General features: G+C 36.9%; 1 protein-coding gene across 1 annotated transcript in view; it reads left to right on the top strand.

Annotated features, from left to right (window-relative positions):
* The window catches only part of ZNF277 (zinc finger protein 277), a 93,621-nt gene that overhangs the window by 24,352 nt on the left and 42,287 nt on the right, over nucleotides 1-26,982 (top strand). The window contains exon 2 of the mRNA XM_012805133.2: nucleotides 19,416-19,617. Coding sequence (XP_012660587.1) covers nucleotides 19,416-19,617 — 202 coding nt within the window. The remainder of the gene's footprint in view (nucleotides 1-19,415; nucleotides 19,618-26,982) is intronic.

Raw genomic sequence — 26,982 nt, 5'->3', positions numbered from 1 at the left:
TTAATAAAAAAAAAAATCAGAATAGCTTTTTTATTACCATAACAAATCAATAAATAAAATTATGTAATACCAAAAAGTGTGTAAAGGAGAAGAGAAGAAAATTACTCTAAAGTTATCACCCAGATAACCACTATTAATGTGTTTTTCTTTTTTCTTTTAAAAGTATTGGATTAATATAAGGGTACATGTGAGTAGGTTACATTGTTCACATTTGTTCCAAGTTGTAGTTGAGTTCTTCCCCCAAATAGTGCGCCATATACCCCTTGCGTTGTACTCATTAGTTGGGAGCTTACCAAGCTCCCCTCCCTTTCTTCCTTTCCCCCCTCACCCGCTCACCCCTCTTGAGTTTAACTGTGATTTTTCTCCCATATGAGCTTATAGTTGTTTATCTACTGCTTTCAAATTAGTATCAAGTACATGGGATGCTTGCATTTCCATTCTTGAGATACTTTATTAAGGAGAATGTTCTTCAACTCTGTCCAGGTAAATACAAAAGATGTGAAGTCTCCATCTTTTTTGTGGCTGAATAGTATTCCATGGTATACATATACCACGGTTATTAACCCACCCACAGGCTGATGGGCATTTGGGTTGTTTCCACATCTTTGCAATTATGAATTAAGCTGCTATAAATATTCCAGTGCAAATGTCCTTATGGTAAAATGATTTTTTTTCTTCTGAATATCTAGATATCTAGTAATGAGATTGTGGGATCAAGTAGAAGCTCTTTGAGGACCACTATTAATGTTTTAATGTCTGTCCTTCCAGACTTTTTTACACACATATATAAAAGGATATGTAAATATGTTTACATGTGTATATATGCACTTATTTTTTAATAGGATCTTTTTATGAATTCTATTTCCCATTCTGATTGTTTCAAACTAAATCTTGTGTATCTTTGTTAAGTATACATTCAAAAATTATAGTCATTTTTGGTGTCTATTTAATATTCCTTGGATTCTTAACTCCCCATTTTGCACATGGATCACCCTTGTCCTTTTTCTCTTCAGGGACTCCTCACATCAGAGAAAAAAATTGCTTTAAAAAGCACAATCTGGAATGATATGTCTTTCCTTACAAAGTTTTCTATTCTTTTGGTCCTGCTTGTCACTTTCACCTTGTTGATTCTTTTGTCTGTTCTGGACTGTTACCCCAAATTCTGCATGTCTAGACTGGACTTCACGTTCTTTTCTCACTCATAGGTTATGGTCTAAAAACTGTCATCATAACATTTACAGATCAAAGGTTCAACGGTTATGAGCTGCTTTGAGTCCTTTCAGCCAAAGCATCCAGGTCTCCACAGTTTTTATCTTGAGAGCATGGACTGAGGCAGAAGGACACCTAATTACTGATTCTTTCTCCTTTGAGTTTTAACTAATAAATACAAAAATCCATTAAGCAAGTAACAAAACATTGGCTTCATACTCAAAATAGAGTGTTTCTTAAACTGTGCCACTAGATGTGACTTTGTAGTGTGTAAAGGAGCCATTCTATCCCTTCATGTCTCAGGGCTTGGAAGACAAAGGTCCACTTAGCTACCTAAACCAAGGTAGCATGTCAGCATAGCTTTGAAAACCTAGTTGATAGTGGAAAGAGGAACCTGGATGATGTGTTTAAACACAAGTGGTCCAAAAGAAGAAAATAGGAGGCAGGGTATAGTGTTTTTCAGGCACCCTGCACTGATAGTGTTTTGTTTTGTTTTTTAACCTTTACTCTTGTAAGGAGAGGTGAGCCAAGGGACAGAGGGAAGGAAAAAATCTTCCTCCTCAATCCTCACAAATGGTGCAAGTGTTGCTGGAAATGTTGGTATGAATTGCAAGGAGAAGAGTTTCTCTTTCAGCACTAAATGTTTATCCAAACCATCTTGCATCTGCCCCCAGACTCCATTCTTGAAGGCTGCTGTATTCAAATCAATTCCTAACATTTAAAAAATCTAGTCCCCTCCTATTTTTCCTGCTTTTCCAACTTATACTTACTTTGACCCATCTTTACTTCCCACTGTCTCTTATATTGCCTATGTCCTTTTTTTTTTTGCATTTCTTGTTTACTCCTCTCTTCCATCCTCATAAATACTACCCCACCTTTAAAAATGACCTTGAGGAAAAATCTGTACTTGGAACTTTACTCTGCTTGTCAGACCCACAGTGACTTTTTCCTTCTTTCAGTTAGCACCATGTTTATGTGCTAAATTTAAGGATCCCCCCTTTTTCCCCAAGACAGAAGCTTGCTCTGTTGCCCAGGTGAGGGTACCGTGCCATCAGCCTAGCTCTTGATAACCTATAATTTCTGAACTCAAGCCATCCTCCTTAGCTTCCCAGAATGCCAGGATTATAAGAGTGTGCTACTGTGCCCAGCCTAAATTTAATGATTTTTAACTGTAATATCAGATATCTTAGATCCCAAGAAGCCCCACTGGGGGTACAGGACAATCAGAACAGATGGCACGCTTAGCTTCCACCTACCCTTTTTAACCAAAGAGTCTCAATTTATATAGGTTTTATAAAATGTAAGAAGATCTGGAAAAGAGGTCCATTTTAAAACAGAGAAATGTTGCAAATAATATACCAAACCATTTGTCATCAATGAACTATTGTTACTTGCATTTTTGTTTTACCTGTGTATCTTTTGTCTCATAAATCATACCACAATCTCTCTGAAATTAGATTATCTTTTCGTTTCCCCACTGTGCTCAGCTCAGGGCTAGCTAAGGGGGTGCATTCTGGTGATTGCTTCATTTTTGAAATTCATTTTGCAGATCCGTAAAATTCATACTGAGGTTTTAAGTGACACAATGCACTGCCTTTCTCAGTAATATCTCTCTTTTTTTCTTTTGAAACAGAGTCTTTCTGTGTTGCCCAGGCTGATCTTAAACTCTTAGTCTCAAATGATCTTGCCAGCTTACCGTGCCAGGTAGCTGGAATTATAGGCATGTGCCATCACACCTAGTTTAATAGCTCGTGTTTTTAGACAGCTTATAACAGGCAGTGGTGTATAACACAAAGGAATATATTGACTACGATACAATTTTATGCATCAGCAGCAAACCAAAAGGATATATTTTTGAGGAATTCCACTTAAATCACTTAATTTGTGAGATTAGGCCAGGTTTGGGACATATAGATGAATTCTCAATCCTGTTCAGGCCTCTTGGGTTTACATAACCTTTTCGTACATTGATGCACAAATATATAAGCCAGTACATGTGGCCAAATTACATGCATAGTAAAGATCCATTATTTATATTTTTCTTATTTCTTTATTTAAGAAACATACAATGAATGAGAGATTCCTTGGTCTGCTTATTTCCTTTGGGTTACAACTACCTTTGAGATGCAAGAGATTAGAATATTGCAATTAAGAAGTAGAAAGACAAGGCCCCCCAGTGGAATACTGTAGTGCCTTTGTCATCACAGAGCCCTGCTGTTCTTTAAGCATTTCCCTTAAATAAAAGAGTGGATGAATAGAGCAGGATAGCATGATGATATTATTCCCGTGTCCAGTACAAGGGTAGAGCTACGGTTTTCTTGAGTTACTGAGATAGAAGAAAAACTTTTAAATTATCTCTTTTCTAGTGAAAAGGTACATTATACATATGTGCTCAAAGTGTTTCTAGGATGAAAACAACTTTGCCCTGTTGTCAGGGAAGAATCAACAAACCGAGAATCTGTGGACCTGCAACGTCTTTACCAGCGATACCCTTGGACATGAGACAAAACACTGGATACCTCCCTGTTTCTGTTTCCTTATCTGAAAAGTAGTAATGAAGTGCACTCCTCAAATGAGTGATTAGATTTTTGTATTGAGGGGCAGTGACATCGTATGGCTAAAGTTCCAAACATGAGATCCAGTAAAAGACACTAGAGATGTTGAGCCTTTCAGCCTCTGTAAAGTCAGTGAGTGAACAAAGAAACGAATGAAAGAGATTTCCTAAGCACCTGGTGTCTCAGGAACTAGGCTACCTACTGGGGAGGGAACAATGAATAAAACATGGGTTTTGTCCTTGAGGAAGTCACAGAGAGGAAGCAGGCCTGTAAACAGGCAAGTCAAAATGTGGTTTGATAAGTGGTGTCTTGTGACCTTGTACCATTGATAGGCACATCTGTTTAACAAGGAATGCTCAGGGAGAAGGTGCGCATGACTGTGATGCCTTCAAAGAGGAGACTAGAACAGAGAAGGTTTCAAAGAGGGTTATTTTGAAGGCTTTATTGCTGGCATTCAATATCTAATTTCAATTCAATTTTTATTATGATAAATCTTGGTCCATTGTTGTATAAATATAATAACTGTAGGATTTTGCTGTTAGATTTTCTTTTAAAATCAAAGAACTGAAATTTGGAAAGGAAAACGTGGAGAGACTTCCATGGAGAGTAGCATTTTTATGTGCTGGCATTGAGTTTAAATTCTAATATGAGTGTCATTGTAAACTATAAACAAACTATGATGTGTAATCGTGCGCCACTAAAAGGAATTTCTAATGATACTGGCTCTGCAGCTCTTTTAAATCTACCTCTCAAGTTAATTCTTTCTCTCTGGCTTTTCTTGGTAATGGTATTTGAGAAACTGCAGACACGTCACCCCTCTGTCCTTCTCCCTTCCTTACCGCAAGAACTGTATTTCTTACCCTCTTGTGCCCTCTGTCCCCATACTAAGCCAAAATGAATCCCACCAAGCAGAGAGCACCTCCTTTCCTTGTAGCCCCCAGCCTCGGGACCCTGCTGACCCACTGTACTTATTAAAATCCCACATTATGGTTTCTGCTACTTTTCCTTTCATCCTTTTAAAAAGATTTTTTGTTTCCCTCCCTCCCTGAATTGCAAAGAGATTGTGCATCTCCTAAACATGGGAAGATATATATGACTGTAGCTCATAGTTAAAAGAGAATTTATACCTTAATTTATAGAAGTGCCAGAAAATGTGAAATATGACTGCTTTATTGTCTCCGAAATGTTTAAGTTCTTTTTCTATTATTATTATTCATCAGTGCCCCTCTTTTCATTCACTTGTGTACTGATGATTCTTCTCCAGTTGGTCCCCATAGCAACACTGGATAATGCTAATGAAACTGCAACATCTTAAGCTCTCCCACAGAGCATCTCTGTTAAAATAGCCATGAAACACAGTCGCATTTCTTATTTTCTTTCCTTAAAAGAAATCAGTATTTGGGATTCTCTCTCATTCTCAAGACTTAACTTCCTAAACTGCCTGGAATTGGAGTCTCTAATTTAGAGAAGCTTTTTAGGAAGTAGTAAGCCACAATCAGGACGCTGCTCTTCCCCCACATTCACGCCCATGTTGGTGTACAGCAGCGGTTCTCAGAGTATGGTTCCCCAGCAGCAGCAGCATCACCTGGGGACTTGTTAGAGCTGTTAATTCACGTACACATCCCACACCTGCAACTCTGGGGATGGAGCCCAAACTCTGTGTTTTAACATGTTCTCCAGGTGACTTGAACGCATGCTAAAATTCAAGAACCACTGGTGTGCAGCGCAGACAGTGCTGTAGCAGGCAGCAACATCACATCTGCTGTGTGTGTGTCCTTGGCTTGTGCTAACATTAGAAATTATTTTACTGTTGTCTTGTATATCTCATAAATTCATTTATTCAATGAAATATTGGTTAAATACCAATTTGTTTTAGATAAAATATGGCATTGGAAAGTGTCTGATTGGCTACCAAAAAGAAATATTTCCTAATCTTCATCTGCTATTTAAAAATGCATTTAAAAAAAGCCAAGTTGTTGCAATTAAGTTTGTGTAAAAGGAGTTGGACTATAAAAGTATGCAATTTTTTCCTGTTTTTTTTTTTTTTCTTAAATGGAAAGCTAACATATTTTGGTATGTGGATGCTGAGAAGTATCCGTCTTTTTAAAAGAAGTCTTTAGATAGTGCTTTTTCTGTTTGTGGTTAGTAATTTATCCTTTTCTTTCTTAAACATGTCAGAAGCATATAGTTAAAAAAAAAAAAAAAAAGGATACTTTGGAGGCCATGACTTAGAGTATAGAAAATAGGAATTTTGCAATAGAAAATTGCAAAAAAGCAATTTAAGTTAGAGTAAGCCCTAGAAGCTGGAGATCCAGACAGACATTTAAGCTGGAGAGGAGCAGACTGAAAGTTAAGGTATTTGACATCGCTGTGTTGCCACAAGAACTAAACCGAAATCCTAACATAAAGGATTTTGTAACATAACCTAAAAAGTTTGCATTGTTTGTGATTTGTACAAAGGTGAAGACCTGCTGTCTAGCTGAAATAAAGAGCTAAGCAGGGGCTAGAAATCAAGATAAGTAAGATTCGTTTGGCCAGGACCCCAGAAGTCAGTTGGTCCAAGGAAACAATAGCAGCATAGTAATTTCAGTCACCCTCTTAAGCCTGATCTAATAAGCACTTGGCATTTGCTCCTTCCTCTTGGTCATCATTGCCCCAATGCAGACCCTCCCTATATCTCACCTGGACTATTGCAAGGCTCCAGTCACTGAGTACTAATAATTAATGTTCATAATTCCTGGTTAAACTTTCTCTGCCTTCCTGCTGCACTGGTCCTAGAAGTGCCCACAGCTGCCTGCTCACCCCACGAGGCTGGCTCCCTACAGATACTTGTATTATCCCCTAAGGTCTTGGTTCCAATAATTGACTTCTTACACTGTAATGGGCAGATTTTGGTGCTCTCCCCAACATTGCATATACCTTTATTTATACTACATGTCATGTATTGTAATTGTTTGTGTCTCCACCCTTGCTTTGAGCTCAGAATTCATGTCTTCATCTCTCTAGTCCTGTCTCCTAGCTTGGTAGCCAGCATGCTGTAAGTTTTCAATAAATATTTTTGAATGAATGGATAAGACGTTTTTACATATGATAGGCATTGCAAACATAAATCATGGATCTTCCAAAAAAATTTTGATTTGAGATATTTAGTTCTTTTCTTTCAGCTACCAGTAACTCTGAAATTCTGCTATTTCCCTGCCCCAAATTTGTCTTAAATATCTAATACATAGAAATAACAAAAATTCTTTTAAGTTACCACATGCTAGGGACCTAGAAAGAGGAAGATTCTGTCTCTGCTCTTGAGAAAGGGTATGTTAGCCATTGAAGAAAGTCTCCAGGGAAATCTTGTAGTGAGGTTTAAATCCTAAGAGAGGAAATAGAGTGTTTCTGTGCTCAGTACCATAAATTTTGAACTGAATTGTTCAGACCATGTAAGAAATCTGTTACTTTCTTCTCTTTGCATTTCCACATCCATCCAAAATTCAGAAAACTGGAGAAATATGGTTAGAATTGAGAAAGATAAAACAATTCTTGGTTCATTCCATGGAGAAGTGGATAATGACCTTTAATTTATCTGCCAACATCTCAGAAAACAGTATGGTGTTTTATATTAAAAAATTACCAGATTTCCAGATATTACCAGAATAGTTATTTTTCAAAGAGAACTTCATGTCATAATAACCATCAATGTAATCAACACATTGTTACTTACCAACTCCACACAAGTATTCCTAAATTGTTCTATTTTGAGTGGATTTGTTTCCATAGTTATTCTGCTTCTCCTCGCCTGGTGACACTTCATTTATTAATCAAGCAGATAGGTACCCAGCATCGAGTGTGTGCGGGGCTCTGTGCTAGGTGCTAGAACCAGAAGAATGAATACAAAGAACAAGCTTCATCACACTTAAAAACTGGTGGGAGAGATGGACTGCAGCAGCATCTTGTCATCTCTCCACATCCCAATGTGTGGTGGAGAGAACTGGGTATAAAATGAATGTATATGGCAAAAGTCATGCCATCAGCTTAAAAGGGACATGCTGGGTGACAGAAATGAGGTGGAATACAAAATAGGATTACATGAAGTCCATAACAACAGGTAGGAAAGGAAGATTTTTTTCTCGAATAATACCCATTGTTGTTAGACTTCATCTACTCATCACCACTGTGAATTAATACTGCCTTCAGCCTGATGTTAGAATTATAGGGAGTGGTGAGGATTGTGGCAAATAGGAACATACTTATCCTGTCTAAGGAAGCAGCCATTCAGATCTGGATTGCTGAGGAGTGGAAATTATTACCAATGTTATCGGAGTTTTCAATTTTTTTATTAATAAAAAATCTGTAATTTTTTTCATGCATATTCTTTCTAGTTTCACTATGGTAACTAATTGAAATTTAAGTACTTTGCATAGCAAACAAAATCTAACAGCTAGGTAAGTTTGGCATGAAGTTTCCCAGTTTATAGGCTCTGAGAAAGTCTGAACTTTCTGTGGTAAATTCATGAGTTTTAGCATCTAATTGGAATACACAGAACTCTTCTTCATTTTTAGTTAGGATTACCAGATTAAGCAAATGATAATAAAAGATGATGCCAAGTTATATTTGTATTTCAAATAAACAACAAATACTTAAAAAAATACTTTAATAAATACAAATACTCAGAATAACTATGGAAACAACTATTAAAAAAACTATAGATATATGTCTCAAGTACACATAGGATATACTTCTACCATACAGTGTGACATACTAAAATAAAATTATTTGCTGACTATTTAAAGTTCAAATTGAACTGGAAATCTCTATTTTATCTGGGAGCCCTATTTTGAAGTTCACCAAATAATTAGTCTAGAGGTAAATGAATTGTTTCATGATTTTTCCTGTCTACTAATATTAATAATTCATTCAAAATTTCCTTTTTTATTGAGTGTCAGCAGTTTGCCAAGATTAGCAAACCTTCAAACAGGAAGTAAAAAGACAAGTCTGGCTATCTATGTGGAAATCTTCCCATTTAACTTTTGTATATAAACTTCTAAATTGTTATTACCATGTTTTATTATTTTGTTAAAAAAGTATTCTCGCTGTGATTCAAATGAATATTTTTATCTACATATTTACCTCCGTGGTACCAACTTGCCTTTGTGAAGTCATATAAATGTCTTTATAAATATCCCCCTTTCCATGTTAGCAAATTAATTTTTGCTTTAATCTTTGACAAGCTAAGTTCTTAGTGCTTTGCCTCAAATAATATTCTCCCTAATGCCCATGTGACTTTACAATTATTTCTGTACTTTTTGAGTTTCTCTTATTCTTCTCTTCCTGATATTAACCATCTGTATTAATGAGGTAATAAACCAGGCTTGTTGCTAATGAATTGATTCATTCAGTGCTAGATTTAATTAGAAAGACATTTAACATGCCAGCAGATGTTCTGATTTTGTTTCATTATCCCCAATAAAATACAATGAATTTTTATATTTTTGCATAAATTAAACTAAATCAAAATTTGTTACTCTATTGTATATTATAAAAGGCTAACCATCGGAATTTTTGTTACTGATGTGTTCCAAATATTAGATGAAAAATCAATTTCCTCTGTAAAACACTCACCTAAAGCTAAGTGGCTGAAGGGTAAAACCTAGGAATACAGAGTACCTATGAATGAAGAATGGCATGACCCTCAAATCCATAGAAAGGAAGTTAAGCCACAGATGCATCCCAAAGGGTTTTTTTTCTTTTTTTAGTACTTCAATAGGGCATGCATTTTCTAAATGAATTAACCACTAAAAAGATTACTTAAGAAGTACTAATTCCAGAGACACTGTCCAGCGACTTTAACTGTTTCCTTTTCATGGTTTTGTTTCCAGTGTTCAAAAGGCCTTTTATGTTTAAAAAGGGAAAGAAAAAGGCATTTTTAGGAAAGATTTTTACTGTTCAAGACTTTATTAGAGAAAAGTTATAAATGTGTTGGTCTATACACAAAAGTAAAAGCTCCTACAAACTCAGCCATCCTCATTTTGCACTTTTAGCCTGTAGCTTTCCCTTTCTAGAAAAGAAATGAAAGGATTTCGTCCGGTGTCCCAGGTACCAAATCAATAGATAATGTGAATTAAGCAATCTCAGACTTACAAATACAGTAGGGGGGAAAAAAACTATCTTAAACATTTTTACCAAGTAGATAAGTTCATCCATCAGGCAAACTTCTTGAGATAGGGGTATAATAGCTTGTAGAGCACCAGCAACAAGATTAAAGGAGGATAAAGACAAAAGTAATTCCTTTCCCCATCCAGTTCTGTTTAATAATTTCTTTTGCTTATAAATAATGTCACCTATATTTTAAAAATAGGTAATATACTATAAATATGGTTTTCTATAATTTGTTTTATTTGATAGTATGTCCTGAGTATACTACTAAATTTCTCAAAATGCATTTTAATGACTTGCTTAATTTCTGTAATTTATCTGTTCTCTTATTATTGGTTATTGGTTATTTCTATTGTTTTCTATCATTACATTAACACCGATGGATATTCTAGAACCTTCAGTCCTGCTTTTATAAGCCATTATTTCTAGGAAGGGATCAGCCTTAGTACTTGGACTTTAATTTTCTCATTATATTTTAGAGTATAGGAAATGGATTATTTTCCTAAAACTAGAGCAAAATGGGAGTGAAATCAATAAGGGAGGCTAGGCAGAGAGCACAGGTGATAGGAGCAGTGTTGTGCCTACTCTGGGTCTATGCTCTCTTTCTTACTCCCAAGATACATACATACACTCTGTATAGCACAGAGTGATTGCATGTTTCATCTGAGGGTCACCTCTTACAGATTTGCAATTTTTTTTTTTTTTTTTTTTGAGACAGACTCACTCTGTTGTCCCAGGCGAGAGTACCCTGGCCTCATTACCCTGACTCACAGCATCATCAAACTCCTGGGCTCAAGCGATCCTCCTGTCTCAGCCTCCCAACTAGCTGGGACTACAGGTTCATGCCACTATGCCTGGCTAATCTTGACATTTTTAGTAGATACAGGCTCTTGCTCTTGTTCAGGCTGGTCTCAATCCTGCCTTGGTCTCCCACAGTGATAGGATGACTCATGTGAAGCACCATACTCAGCCGCAAACTGCAGTATTTTTCTTTAGTCTTAACAGTTTTTTAGGATTTGGTAGAATTATTAATGTCATTCAAAGCTAGTCACAGAAATGTATGTGAGAAAGATTAGAAGTTGTGGTGATAGATCGCATAACCCTTAATTAGTTCCTAGTACATCTTGCCTCATTGGTTCTGTTTATGGATCTGCCCAGGTAGCTTGGGAGCATCCCAGCCACCACGGAAACTCCATAAATTTTGTAGATATCCTTCTGAGCACTGTGCTAGTCTTTGAATTCCCTGCACAACTTCCTTTATTCTTTAGGTTATCTGGTGTCATCAGTTTCAACCAGGTGCTTGGGTGATGGTAATTAAGTTTCAGCTTTGATGTTTTCCTTCAAAACTAGTAATAATGTATGTCCTAGGAGACTAACTGTGCCTCCTTTTACACTGTGTAAACTCTGTTCCACCTAACAGCCAACAATTTGGTTTTCAGCCTGTAAAAAAAGAGAGAATGCAAAATAAATTTGCTGCATCCAATGAAGAGCTTATGGATGACATTTCATATACTTTGCTATATCTACTTTAGTTTTTAAAATTATTATTTATTGGTAATCATTTCTTGTTTTGTTTTCAGAGGGGAAAGAATGGTAACTCTTGAGAAAATATCTCACTTTGAGATAATATCTCACTTGAGAAAATATCTCACTCTTTCCTATTTTCATACTTCTTGTCTAAATATTACCACATATAACACTTCACCCCAAATCCTTGAATTCTTTAACTGTCATGTGGTCCCTTTAGAATTATATCTGTTTTTATGACTTTATTCATTAAATCTTTTCATTCAATCAATCTTTTCTTCATTTAAAGACCTACTGCTCATTTGTTTAATCCTCTTGACCAACAAAGCCTTAGTCAAAGCTTTTGAGTCATTCTGCTTACTTGTACTTGAATGTTCTATAGTGGAAATTTTTTTAAAGCAAGGTGATCTGAACTACCATTTGTTCCAAATAAAATAGTTATTTGGTTTTTTAAATAACATCTTTTGACTTATATGAAGTAGAATCTTAGAATTCTATTCAGTTTTAAAGCACGATGCTAACGGTTTGAGGATTCTCCTCTACTAAACATGTATTCTGTGCAGTGTCTTGGAGCAGCTTATGAGTCGCAAGGGTGTACTCATTTTCTTTAGAAATTGGTGTTCCCTAACTCATTATTTTCTATTTCTCTACAATGAGTTCCTCACACTGCTTTCAGCCAGCCTGCGTTTAATAGCTCTCCTCCTTCCTACAATCTGCCCTACTAGTTTTGCAGCCTCAATAGATTTCATCTCTCTTCATGTTCTCTCTTCCAAATCACTGAGACATTTTAAAAGCAATAAAAAAAAAAAAAAAAAAAGATTATTGAGCCTTGTATACAGACTGCTTGCCCAGATTTATTGATCTTAAAATGGCCAAGTTGCTGGCCAAAAATTTTCAGCTTTATACTCAAGCTCAGAATAAAATCCAAGGAGAGCATTGTACAGAATATTGTCATTACAAAGAGAACTTTGGACTTTAAATTCCCATGATAAATAATATTTTTAGTTTCAGTCTTGTAAGGAATTATGTGTTGATTTGCCCAAATTACTTTTTTATGAAAAAAGTATTTTTTTTCTTTTTTTCACAGCATTTGAAAAGAGCTGATGAAAAAAGTATTTCACAGGATTTATTTTCTGCACTGATATATTAAAGGAAAATAAGTTAATTGTATCAATAAAGGTAATTTAATGACAGAAAAAATTTGTTCCATGAGATTGCCCCTTAGTGTGCCTTATAAACAATCTAGAGAGTTATATATTTTTAAGAAAAATATTTTGTTTTTGAATTTGTTTCTATTAAAGATACAGAGATACTTTTGGTTGTAAAAGTTGATGGATGATACTGCCTAACATAATAGGTACTTAGCCATTCACAGTGTCCGTAAAAACTAATAAAAATAGAACGGAGCAGTAATAAATTGCCCTGTATTGTATTTAAAATAACAACATTTCCACTGTCAAGAAAGGGAAGGAGAAACCAAGGTTTCTCCATCATGACATCATGATCCAATCTTAAGGTATTTGCTCAGGGAGAGTACAGTGACTCTAGTTGGGCTCTCAAGTCTGCGTAGATTCTAGTCCTTTCTGCTTCTTACAGTCTGCATAACCCTGTATAATTTTTTTGTCAAGAAAAAGACCAATAGTCAATATCTAAAACAGAAAAGTAGATTTATTGTTGCTGAGAAGTAGAGACCTATACCTGTAAGGCACAGCCTGTCTGAATAGAGCAGATCTTACTCAGTTTTGGGAATTGTGGAGATCAGGGACTAGTAATTCAGAAGCAGGACTGTAGGGAGATTAGAGGACCTGTAGCTATGGCAGTGTAGCCATTGAATGAAGCTTTTGCTAATTGACTGATTTTTAGAAATGTGATAATGGAATTGAGTTGTCACAGACCCATGGGGACAAGTTTTAAACTGTTCATGATTCTTACTACTTAAAGGTAACAAAACTGCCTTCCTCATAGGACCTGATAATTAAATCAAAGATTACATGTTAAACTTCCTAGAATAATGCCTACTAGAAATAAGCCACCTGCTTCACCAGTCTGACCTTTCAGAGAGTAAAGCCCTCCAACTATGATAACCCCAGCTTTTAGAGCTCTAGATCATCACACCTGACAGTGTGTCCCCTCAAATTTATCCCACTCCCCGGTGTTACACAGGACATTACATACAGTGTCATTCGTTTGCACTTGTATGTGTAGTTAATACTCAGCTCTGCAATGTCAGCTTTTTATGCAGTGGTCATGTCAGTTTTAAATAGCTGTCATTTGCTTTCTAGACCAGTGGGCTTTATTTGTGGGTTGGGTTTGTATTTTAAGCTTTATGAGCATCAAAGATCTCTTTGAGAAACTTTTGAATGCTGTGAACACTTTCCCCTGAGAAGTATATGTGTATATACACATTCTTGTAGACAATTTCTTGGGTTCTCAGAGTTCCTGAAAGTTAAGGTCCTGCTCTTCCAAATGCCTCAACTCAAAAAGATTCTCTGTCAGAATCTTCACCTCTGGAAATATGGGTTTCAGTTGCAGGGCACTGGGCAATTCCAATAAAATAGCCTTTTTTTTTTTTTGGCCTGGGCTGGGTTTGAACCCATCACCTCCAGCATATGGAGCCAGCACCTTACTCCTTTGACCCACAGGCGCCGCCCATAAAATAGCCATTTATGACAGAAAACGTACATTGTATCTTGTGGTTTGAGGGCAAAAGCTGAAATGCATTGGACAAGAAGGTACCAGGTTCAAGAAGCCATGTGACCTTTTCCAGGCAGCAGTGGAGGCCAGTGCAATAGGTTTTGACAGTGGACATAGGCCACACCTGGGAATCCTACTTTGAATTTGATTAATTACATCTGGTCCAGAGTAATTCTGGTCCTAACCACTCTTTGAGAAAAGGTGTATTACTTTATACAATCTAAACATTGTTAGGACATAGTAAGTTCTCCCTGACCAGTTACCTGCCTTCCTCCTGCACCTTACAAATCCTATGAGACAGTTTCTCAAGAAGATCTTGTGGTGTCAGTTCTGTGGGTTGGCCAGTGATTCTTAAACTGCATCAGACTCACTTGACCAGCTTGTTAAAATGTGCATTTCTTTTCTTCGCCCCACTTTCCAGAGTTTCTGATTCATTAGATCCTGGGCTAGGGCCCAATAATTTACATTCCTAATGATTTCCCAGGTGATGCTGCTGCTGCTGATACTTTGGGAACTACTAAGGGAGGCCGTGGTACACAACTGGTCACAAACAATAGATTGTTGATTCCAGTACTCAAATATGGTAATTTAACTCATGTTAAGTAATTATTTATAATCACTCTGGGGCAATTGGAAAGGGGAATTGCTCTTGGTTAGTGTCCAATAACCAGTAAAAGTATTGCAGAAATGTCTTTAAGCTTGAGAGAATGGGATAGAGTGGAAAGAAAGCTTTCAACAAATTATTACATAAATTTATTAAAAAAAAAGCAAAAACCTCAGTAAAATACCAATTATTTCCTCACAGCCCTAGTGTCCTGCTTAGGCTCTTCCTCTCTAGAAAGTAAATAAGAGCAGCGAACAACCCTTTTAATCATTGCCAAGATTTTTGTTTAGCTTTTGTTGCCTGTTTTCTTTCTCACTTTCTTGCTTGCTTCTAAAAGTCTCCTTCATTGTTTTTTACCTTCCCTGTTTTTTCATTCTTTTTATTAATGTGCATTTCATTGTTAGGGAATATCTGCCGACTGGGCAAGTACTAAGAAGTCTAAGGCTTCAGAGCTGAGAAGCAAAGAGAGAAACAAGATTTTCCTTACAGTTGCTACTTCCTCATTCCACAGAGGGGATGTGAGCCCACAGCACTTTCAAAATAGCAGTGGTGCCAGCTTGCCCCAGCCAAGACCTTCCCCAAGATGTCCCTGCATACTCCCACAGATGATTGAAATTCTCAAACAACAGGAGCTCAGCCTTTCCTTTCCTAGGGATAGCTAAGCATTTTTGTTAGCTCTGGCCCAGCATGTAAGACCCCTCCAAATGAATCTGAATAATTCTGAGTGCCTTTTCTGGAAAATTAAGCAAATCTCATGACAGTTTGCCATGAAGTTGAATTTAATTTTCCTGGAAATCAAATCCATCAAGGAAAATACCTCACATTGAGGCATAAACATTCTCTGACCAAGTGAGCAGAGAGTGACCATGTGTGTAACATAGAAATGGAAAGGAAAGAAAGTTGACTTGCAGGGAAGAAAAACTCGTTTTAGATTTAGACAGAAAATATACCACATGCCTGTGCTCATGTACACACAAAGCTCATTGGCTGAGTATTTTGGAATTTGTTTTCTAAATTCCATAGAAATTGAAAGCCATAGGACTTAATTAATATTTTTTTCATAAGTATTTGGTTTGAATTAGACTTACCAGGTAAAGAACAGTTGTCCTCAGGAGCTTGGAATGTTTAGTTAGTATTATCTATATATTTCTCAAGTATTTACAATGCTTTGGTTTTTTGTCTTTCCCTGTTATTATACAGGACCATATTCCACATACGATTATTTGGCAAACACTAAAAATTTGGAATGATCTTAGAACACCAGATGTACAAAGAATAGTTTATAGGCTATTGTTCTTGTTTGCATACAAGTTAAAGTCAAAGTAAAAAAAGTTTTTTTAAATCATAAAGCTACCTTTGAATTAAAGAAAATATACCAAAACCATGTGTTTTAAATACAAATAAATTTATATTTACACATATAAATTTTTTTTGTGACTTGCTCATTTTGATTCATTCTCAATTTTTAAGACATTATAATTACTATATATGGTCTTATGTGGTTTGTGTAAGCATCTGGTTCATTTTCATTGATTGCCATTTAATAATTTCACATAAACAGTTACTTGGGCATTTTGTTTTAATTTAGATCTCTTAAGGAGCTTCTTTACTTTTGAGACTCTGAATCTCTTTGATATCAGTGGTTTTTTACATAAGTCAACACCCCAAAACTGAAGACTGGGAATCTTGAGTGATATAATATTTCCCCATTGACCTGTAATGTTTTTATCTCATAAGGCATTTATATATCTGGACCTTTTTGGAATAAATTATTCTATCAATAATAAAATTAGTCCTAAAGCATATTTTGGTAAGCCAATATTTTCTCATTATTTTATAGGAAAAAAGACTGGCACTGCATCAGGGAGGGACAAAGCCTCCTTGTCGACTTGGTTGTAACTTGATGCAGAAAGGGTTAAAGTGGTCAGTCATTTGGAACAGTGGGCATTAGCCTATGCAAAGCAGCTTGTTGTAATTCTTAACTAAGTAGGATGGCTTGGTAGAAAAAGTCTTTTGAGTCATAGTTTTCTTATCTCTAGAGTAGAGTTTTGGGTCTAGGTCCTTCCTAGCTGCAAGCTATGATATACTATACCAGAGCAGTTTTTCAATATTTTTTGGAATACATACTCTGGCTCCCAAACAAAACTTACTCCTTCCCAAACTACAGGTTCTTCTATATGGAAATTTGCATATGCATGATTTTATTCCTGTATGTCTTTTATTGACCACAAGCGCTTGGATTCTAATATATGTGAACATGCTGGTCCATTCTTTTAGAAATAATTTTTTAAAAAGAGGAACATGATATGAGGCACACAAAAGGGAATTAAAATAAATCACAGAGAAATGATGAATAGTTTGCAATAAAACTTTGGAAAAAAATAAAGAGAATAATGAAGATAAACTCTATTTCACAAGTTCTTGGAAGATGTGGACTACTGATATTTGTGTAAGAATCACTAGTGGAGGTAATATCAGGAGACTTCAGGACACCAGCAGAGTATATGTCAATTGAAAGTAGCTTGAAATATATATAAATTCAAAACAGCATTGAATATACATAGTGAGGAAGAACAAGGAGTTGGAGAAATGCATTGTGGTACTAGGGACAATAATGTAGCATTTGTGTTTAAGCTCAACTTACCCATTGTTTTGACTTTGGAACAATATTTAACTTTCCTAAGTAGAAGTTCTCATCTAAAACATGAGTTTATAATAGTAGTACCAAATAACATAGGATTAATGGGGAAAATACACTAAAGTCCTTTGCTAGTAATTTACAAATAGCCAGCACCCAATAAATGTTAGTTCCTGCTGTTGGTGATAGTTATTAATATCATATGCTTCTATTCTGCAAACAAAATTAATTTACATACATCTAATTAAATTTGAGGAGAAGCAGATAATACAGTACTTGTTATTTTCTATATGGCAAGTAGTATTTACTAATGTTACCTTTATTTAGCACATCCTGCCTTTTGTTGTCATATTCCAGGTTATGTAAAATATTATCATGGAGTTTCATAAGCATATTTACCTCTCTTTCACCCAACCTATTTTTCACATTTTGGTTTAAGTTCCTACAGAATTTAACCTACAGCTAAGGACTATACCTACAAATAAAGAATTGTAGTATTCCAAAATTTCTTGATTCCATTACCTAATTTAATAAATGCAATAACTGGTAGCACCAATTTTGTTAATAGTGCTGCTAAAGTGCTTATGTATCTTCATACTCTCCTGCCTATCATGTATATCCTACTAGTTTTCACCTTGTTCAGTATCAGTAAATAATTTAATGGCCAAAGATAAACACTTTGATTTAGCACACTTTAACATAAGTAGGCTATGTGAGTAATGCATTAGGGGTCCTCTCCTGCAGGATACCTTCCCTCTGTAGCTCAGTTAGGTGATTCTCCTCTTCCCCCCACTCCCACTAACTCTGTACAGTCTCTATCTCTTTATCTTTTTCATTTATTTATACCTTAAAACAAATTGCAAGCACTTTAACTTTGTCGGTAAGAACCATATCATGCAACATTAAACAAGAAAAGACCAGCATCCAGTAGACATTCATTTGACTTTTGTTGAGTGAACGAATGCTGCCCTCTGGCATCACTTCCCTAATTCTTAAGCCATGGTCAGCTGTATACTGTTGACTGATTCAATTAATTAATTAATTGAGAACACTTTAAAAAATCAGATAAGAATAAGAAATAAATTTGAACAGGAGAACTAATATTAACCTAATTTCAGACTGTGGAATAGCCATTTCCCTTCTTTCCTTCCTCCCCGTCTCGCCCTTTTCTGCCTCCTGAAAATAATAAAAGCTTTACTCTAATTTTCTGGTTACTAACTACTCAACAACCTGTATGACAGGTTCAAACTTCTACCTTGGCAGACTAAAGGAGGCTCTTGACACTACTGGCTGTAGATTTAGGCCCCAAAACCAGAGACATAGACCTTACACACTTCACCTCTAAAGATACCATAGGTGATGTTAGAAAAAGGCATAGTACAGACAGGAAAAATATTTATCACATATGTCTAGTAATTGGGCATTCATCTCTTTGTTCACAGAACAAATTGTGATACATAATTGTGTAATAGCAAAAGATAAACATAAATCAACATAGAAAACTGCCACGAGGGCCACCTAGAACACGCTGTATCAACCCAATGTGACAGCCATCTTCTTTGTACGTGACAAATAATCAGAAACAGGAAAGAGTTTGCAGGTGCGACAGGAAGCAGCTTAAAAGACAGGCCTGGCGTCATCTGCAGCCTCAGTGTACGCCATTCACTTCCCTTACTGTGACGACTCTCAGCCAGAGGTCACAATTGGGCCTTAGAACCCTACCCCAGCATGATGCAGCCTTTCCCCTTGCAAGTACCCCGGGAATTGCTGCCATTGGCAAGTGTCCAAGAAGAAGACTTGAACAGCTGCCCTGACGAATGGGTTTCCCCCATTCAAGCAAGCGAATGGGGAGTTTGAGCTGTTTTGCAGTATTCCCTGCCTCTGGGTTGCAAAAGATATTTAAAGTGATAATAGAGTATCTCACTCTCTGACACTATGTATTTTTTTTTCTGAGATCCTTTTAATATAAAAGGTGAGAAATATCTATCTAAAGAATTGGTTTCAGCTTTTTTTTTTTTTTTTTTTTTTTTTTTGTCTTTCCCAGACAGTAAGGATTGTATCCTAGAGCCGCTTTCCCTGCCAGAAAGTCCAGGTGGCACCACCACTTTAGAAGGTTCTCCATCTGTGCCTTGTATTTTCTGTGAAGAACATTTTCCTGTGGCTGAACAAGACAAACTTCTAAAGCACATGATTATTGAGCACAAGTTTGTCATAGCTGATGTCAAGTTGGTTGCCGATTTCCAAAGGTAAGTTTTATTTTTGTCCATGAAAGAATTAAGTGTATTATTTCCTAGAGGAAGAGCCTAATCTATGTATAAAATTGCTTTACAAAAATGAAAATTTATGTTCATCTTCAAGTTGCTCCTTAGGCTTCTTTTTAAAAATCTGCACTTTTTTTCCTCTAGTGCATAAGTTGTATTTGAGAATTTTGCATACTAATTTATTTGTTATAAGTTCTCAAAACAGACCAACTCTCCAAAGAATAGATATTATTCTCTTTGTTATATCACATATTCCATGAGATTGTTGACATCTATCAGATTAATGTTCCTTTCATGTTTTAGGCCATAGGCAATTCGGTAACTGAGTGAATCCTTCCAGAAAGCCTGGAAGAGACTTGGTAGGAAGCCACCCGAAAGGCAGTGTTTGGGAACAGGGACCCTTTGAGCCTTCCAAGCTAAAAGGATATTGCCCAAACAAATCTCAGTTTAACTGCTGTGAAGAAGTTGAAAACCAGAAAAAAACTGAATGATTCAACAAGCCAGAGTGGTATAAGAATAGATGCTATTGAGGTCACACTGAGGTACTCAGAGGAAGAGGACCAGGAAAATGAAAGAGCAGGTAGAGCTGGGTACTTAAGGAACTATTGACATTGGGCATGTACAAAATATTCTTTTTGTTTGAGACCTGTTAGTGAGCTAGACTCTAATGTAGGGGCACCTGACTTGGATCCATACTGGCAAACTAGTAATGTAGGCAGTTATTCCTTTTCCCCAATTTATAAATTCTATGAGCAGTAGTTCAGGAGAAATACCTTCCTTTAACTACATGAAGTAGTTATGTTCATTTCATGATTATTTGAGACTTGGAAGTATTTTCAACAGAGGCAGCATCTTTTTGCACTGGCCCGTGCAGCTACTGAAAACATCCAATTCAAATGGGTAAGGTCCCATTTTGAAGTATTCTGTGTAGATTTTCCTACAAAACCAAAGGGTGGCCCAGACATTGTATTCTCTCCACATCTAAACTCTGGCTCTCAGACCATAAATCATTCCTAGCAAGCAACTTCTTTCTTATGATGGGTCTTGTGAAGCAGCACACTGTATCATTAAGAGTTGACTCTGAAACCAGACAGGTACAGGCTTTGAGACTTCCTACCCTTTTAACTTTCAGCAAGCTGTCTTACTACTCTAAACACTGGTTTTCTCATCTACAAAATGGGGTAACACCAGCCCTTATAACATTGTTGAACAATATATAAAACAAGGTAGGTATAGCACCTGCTAGTGCCTGAGATGGAGTGTGTATCAGATAAATGGTAGCCACGATTTTATTTGTATTTTTATCACCAAAGATATGTATTTGAAAAACTTAGTTTTCTACAACTACAGATGGAGCTTTCAATAGACACTTATGCTTGTCTAATTATGCTGGTCTAATTAACCTAATTATCATTTCTAAAATTTAACTTTTGAGAAAATTTTATTTAGTATTCTGAATAATCTAAACTTGTAGAAAGAAAATTTGTTCTTAATTTGATACAGCCAGCATATCCAGAGGGTAATATCAGCTATTCTCTGTGCCTAATCTCTATCCTTCATGTCCTGCCCAAATGCCTAGCACCTACTGTGCGCCTTCTGTGTATGGCCCCTCTGTCCACTCACTATTGGTATTCGGGAGTAGTTTGGTGTTGCCTGGTACAGGAACAGAGATAGAAGGAGAGTTACATGAATAATATATGTCACCAACTGGTAGAATAAACTAATTCCTAACATACTTTCTGAAGAGACAGTCTATGCTTCTTATTTTCATTCATTGTTATTTTTTTTCAATTAAAGTGTGTGTACACAGTATTCTGGGAACTTTCTCATATATGAAACTGTATATAATCAGATCTTTTACTCTCTTTTGGAAGTAAAATTGATTGATAGCATTAAAGTTTTTCTTTCTGCCCCTAAAATCTGTGAGGTATGTCTGAATCAGAGTTTATACTCTCCTTTGTGCTTTTGTATGACAATTACCTATATTTGTATTAATCAGTCATTCTGTTTTTATCCCTGACATTAGTCTCATTCATATGTGGGCAGGAAAATTAACTTATTTGCTAGGACTCAGAGTTTAGGAATCAGTAATTAAATGTTGGGATCAATCATGCTCTAAATTCAGATATGCAATAAAATGAATGCTTTAATTAAAAAGAAAAAGACTGGGAGGCTGAGGCGGGTGGATTGCCTGAACTCAGGAGTTCAAGACCAGCCTGAGCCAGAGCAAGACCTCATCTCTAAAAATATTCCAGCGTTGTGGTGGGTGTTGTGGTGGGCACCTGTAGTCGCAGCTACTTGGGAGACTGAGACAAGAGGATTGCTTGAGCCTAAAGTTTGAGGCTGCTGTGAGTTATGACACTACAGCACTCTACTGAGGGTAGCAAAATGAGACTCTGTCTCAAATAAAATTAAAGTAAGATAAAAAGAAAAAGACATATTTGATGTAAGTGCATTCTAAAGTATGTATACATGTGTAAAATATATACAGTGCATATTTACAAGTATAAAATACATATGTTGATATGTATTTTAAGTTTGGAATTCTATTGTCAGCTATCTTCCAAGTATTGAGTGTAATCAGAGTTAAGTTGGGCTCTTCCCAACGTACGTGACTTCCTTCAGAAAGGAAGTTATAAGGAGTGAGGAGGAAAGAAAAGTGACAGGTTCAGTGGCATGAAGTTCCCTCGGAACTTCCTAGAGAGGAATCGTGGCCTCTGAGTACAGTCAGTAATAAGGATGATAAATAATACATAAGAGATATGCTTACCTTGTGATTTGTAAGAAATAAGCTATAAGTTTTCACATTAAATATATTTAATTTTTTTTAATAGAAACAAATAATAGCAAAACTACCTGGCACAGAGTAAAACAAAAAAAAATAAAAATCTTTCCTTTGAGCACATTTAACAGTTATTAATTCTGAGCTATGCCTTTCTGTACTAGCCAGAGTAGGGTCCATGCAGCATTATTCTGGATTCCCATGATAACTTAAATAGAAACCTTCACAATATCCAGAGCCCTTGATGTCCTACCAGTGAAAGAGGAGGATATTCCCAAAGTCCTTGCAGCAGAACCCCACTTAGGTGGCACCAACCATGACTTCCAAATGGAACAGTACATCTACCAAAGGAAAAGGGATGGCATCTACGTTACAAATCTGAAAAGGACCTGGGAGAAGCTTTTGCTGGCAACTTGAAAACCCTGCTGATGTCAGTGGCCTGTCCTGCAGGAATGTTGGTCAGCCAACTATGCTGAATTTGCTCCTACTTCCGGTCACATCACTCCCAGAACTTTCACTAACCAGATCCAGGCAGCCCGAATCGGGAAGGCACATTTAGGGTGGTTACTGAGGCTGACCACCTGCCTCTCGCAGAGGCATCTTGAGACGTCTCATCTTATCCTACCATTGCTCTATGAAACACAGATTCTCCTCTGCGTTACGTGGACGTCGCATCCCATGCAACAACTGTGGAGCTCAGTCAGTGGGCTTACTGTGGTAGATGCTGGCCTGGGAAGTTCTGCCCACTTATGGCACCGTGTCCCGTAAACATCCTTGGGAGATCATGCTTGATCTCTGCTTCTGCAGAGATCCTGAAGAGACTGGAAAGGAAGAGCAGGCTGCCACTGAAGAGGCTGTGATCAAGAAGGAGTCTCACGGTGAATGGACTGCTCCAGCCCTTTAGAGCCCTGCTACACTCTTAGCCTGAGGCCACAGACTGGTGTGAAGGCTGCAGGTGCCCTCTGTGCCTGTTTAGCAGCTCCCCACTGAAGACTGGAGCACGCAGCCACCACAGAAGACAGTGTGCAGCCTCCACTGCTCAGGCCACTACATGGTTAGGAACAACTGCTGAGTAATGTTAACGTAATGCCACAGGCTCTTAAATAAGATAGAAATAAGGTTGGCAGAAAATAAACATCAGTTGTTTCTTAAAAAAAAAAAAAAAAACTAAGCTATTTCCAAGCTTTATTTAGTAGGTAAAATTATTCCAGAAGATAAATGTTAACTCCTAATTCTTGCACCTTTGCATACTAAATTCCACTGACTCAGTGCCACTTAATTAACAGCCACACCTCAAACCTTTCTGTGTGTGTCAGTGAGCGCACCAGTGCCAGGAGAGGGCTGAGCAGGTAAGCTATCGCAAGAAGGATTTTTTGTGAGACAATTTTGTGATACATCACTTAATATTCCTTTGGAAGAAAAAACTATTTACTGATGACCTAGTAATTATGGTTTTTTAATAAAGTATGAAATGCTTTGAACTGTCATCCAAATCAAGTTTGTACCACATGTTACATATTTCTTGGTGGCCTTTATATATTGAGAGCTGCAATTGTAGCTTTGAATAAACTAGAAAAGTGGGAAAAAATACACAGGAGAAGTACTAAATGATCCCTTAGCTTTGAAAAAATGTGTTCTTGTGGGTGGGAAAAAATGCCACAAGAAGCATTTTTTGAAGAAGATCTGCTCTTTAAGCCGACTCTTAATTGAATACAGTTTATCTGAATGTCTTTGCCAACCACAAGGCAATGTATATATTGGCATCTCTTAATTCCAATTGTAAAGTAAAAAAGCACTTTTGTGTGCTTAATAACTAGGATATTTCTTTTTTTTTTTTTTGGCCTGGGCCAGGTTTGAACCCACCATCTCTAGTATATGAGGCCAGCGTCCTACTCCTTTGAGCCACAGGTACCACCTCAGTAACTAGGATATTTCTTAACTCAAGTTTAGACTCAGGTCAAATGTTTCATTGCAGTTGAAGTCTGTTTATATAATCAACTACAGTAAGCTGTGCACAATTTTATGGTAGTTTATGGCTAAATTTTGTTTTTGTAACAGATAATTTTTTCATTTATTTTGTTGTCATCCTGCCTTTGGTCAGGAAGAACACTCAAATGACAACTTAGTTCCTATTAGACCAACGTACTGTCTGTTCTATTGCCCTTCCCTTGAAAGCCACCCAACACCATTGCAGAGATGATATCTGAAAAAGAACATTTCAGAAATGCACGACTGCTTGTTAATGGATCGATTAAAGCATCTTATAACCTGCGCAAAGACTCCCAGACTATGAGCGTGCAGCAATGTTTCCTCTTCCTCTATCCTATGACAAACTCTTCCCAACTGTTGAGGAGGACAATTGAGATTCTGCCAGACACAATCTCCCCATGCTTCTAAGTCAGCTGATATTGGTGATTGCTTCCCTTGTGCCTGTCACCTTTAGAATAGAAAATAGGAATGTGATGTGATTCTTCAAAGACCAAGGAGACAACACCCAAACGTGTAAGGCCTTGGAGAATGAGACTCACTAACAACTGGAATCAGGCGATTGTTCCCTCTATAGTGGAACCTCTTTGCACTTTGTGCTTGCCTAGTTAAGCAGTTCCAAATCAACAACCTTAACAGATGGTATCAACTTTCAATCCTTAAGTAGGAAATTGGGAGCAATTCAGACAGAGGGCTACTGTTAGGTAGTGTGCTTTCCAGAAGGGAAAGACATTCCCTCTCCCTTCAGACTTCATTTCTATAGTTCTGTTTCTGCCTTATCAAAAGGCATTCTAGGTAACCCTCCTTGGTCTCTGAGGAAAGAAATGCTTTAAGCATTCATTACAACTATCATTCTGGAGCTTTTTCCTGTCCCTCCTTCCCTTTTCTGCATTTCTTGTACAGATGGGTGCCACATGACACTAGAGACCCTTGTAGAAGACTAAGTTTGGCTTTGAAACTAGAGGGCTTAGATACCAATTCCAACATTCTAATTGTGTGACCTTGTGGCATGAAAGTGCTCATTAAGTGCTAGCTGCTAATAATTGTCATTTTTCTCATTCTATTCTTCTAACATTTTAGGAACCTATAGTGCCCTCTGACTATTCATAATAGTTATTCATATAGCTATTTTGACGTTTTCATGAAATGTTTGATGAAATGTTATTTCTGTTGTTGTATTAAGGACCATTATTTCTCTGGGATAGACACTAATGCTTTACTATGTTATTTAGTCTTACCTAAATATGTTACTTTTTCTTAGAGTGATAACTATCATTAATTACCCAGGATTTTGCATAATCCTGTGCTTTACATGCATTATCCTTTCTAATTACCAATTCATTTTACAAATGAGCAAACTTGAGTTTCAGAGAGTAACATAACTTTAAATTAAAGTGCATATCTCTGAGTGCAAAGTCCCTGCTCCCCTTTTCACCACTGTCTTGGGTGGCAGTTAACATCTCAGCTATGCCCACTGACATCAGCTATGACCACTGTCTTAATTTTAAAAGCAAAACTGCTTTTAGCATAAAATTTGTGTAGGAAAGAGGAATAGTATTGGCCCATGCAAAGGTTAGTCTGGTTACTAGGATCCAGGCTTTTACTTTGTCATCTGCTTCACATAATTTCAGACAAACACTTTTCTATGTGAACATTTGCCAAACGTAAGCAGCCTGTGTATTCAAGGAGTTATCCCTGCATTTTAATGGACTGTAGATCCAGAATGGATCTAATTCTATAGAGGGCTAATTACTGTTCTTGGTTTTGGGGGGATATCACTCAAGTAGTTCTCAGTGGAGTAGCAACTGGAACTGACAAAACCCCTTCTTGGTATATTCCCCAGAGAGAACTTGGCCTTCTTGTCTTTTAAAGTCAGTAGCTCAGAACTGCTCGTAACTTCCCACCTAAGAACTAAAGTTGACACCAGCTATTTGGGGCTGCTGATTTGGAACAGCTTAACTAGGCAAGCAAGAACTGCAAAGAAATTCTACTACAGAGGTAACAATCACCTGATTCCATTAGTTAATGAGTCTCAGTTTCTGAGGCCGTCCATGTGTGGACACTGTCTTCTTGATCTTTGAAGAGAAGAATCACATCATATGCTTATTTTGTATCAGAGTTTCCAGGTGATAAGCCTAAGAGAAGCATCAGCTGACTTAAAATCATTGAGGAGATTATCCCTATAGGCACCTCAGTTGCCCTCCTCAAGTAGTTATCTGATTCTCCTGTATATGAATTCGATTCATCATGAAAATAGATGCCTGTGTATATCCATGTAAAAGAAAGAACATCTGACTTCTATTCCTGGTGTCTCTAGTACAGGTTCTACATTCCTTCATTCCTGCCACTGCTTTGTAATAGAAGAAAGGCTGATGGGAGAATAAGAAAAGGACTAGAATGTCATTTTTTATTTTCTTAAGCCTTCTTTCTCTCTCTCTTTTCCCTCTCTCCAGGGGAGAAAAAGCAACAAGTAGGGAATGGAAAAGTGGAGAATAAGGGTAACTGTGTGGAATACTAGGGAGAACAAGGTGCTAAAAATGGCCCAGAAAGGCTCGGCGCCTATAGCTCAACCAGCTAAGGCG

This window comes from Otolemur garnettii, unplaced genomic scaffold (assembly GCF_000181295.1).
Source record: "Otolemur garnettii isolate 467f Iridium unplaced genomic scaffold, OtoGar3 scaffold00037, whole genome shotgun sequence".
Lineage (NCBI taxonomy): Eukaryota > Metazoa > Chordata > Mammalia > Primates > Galagidae > Otolemur > Otolemur garnettii.
Note: the sequence above shows the minus strand (reverse complement) of the source record. Positions and strands in the feature narration are given on the sequence as shown.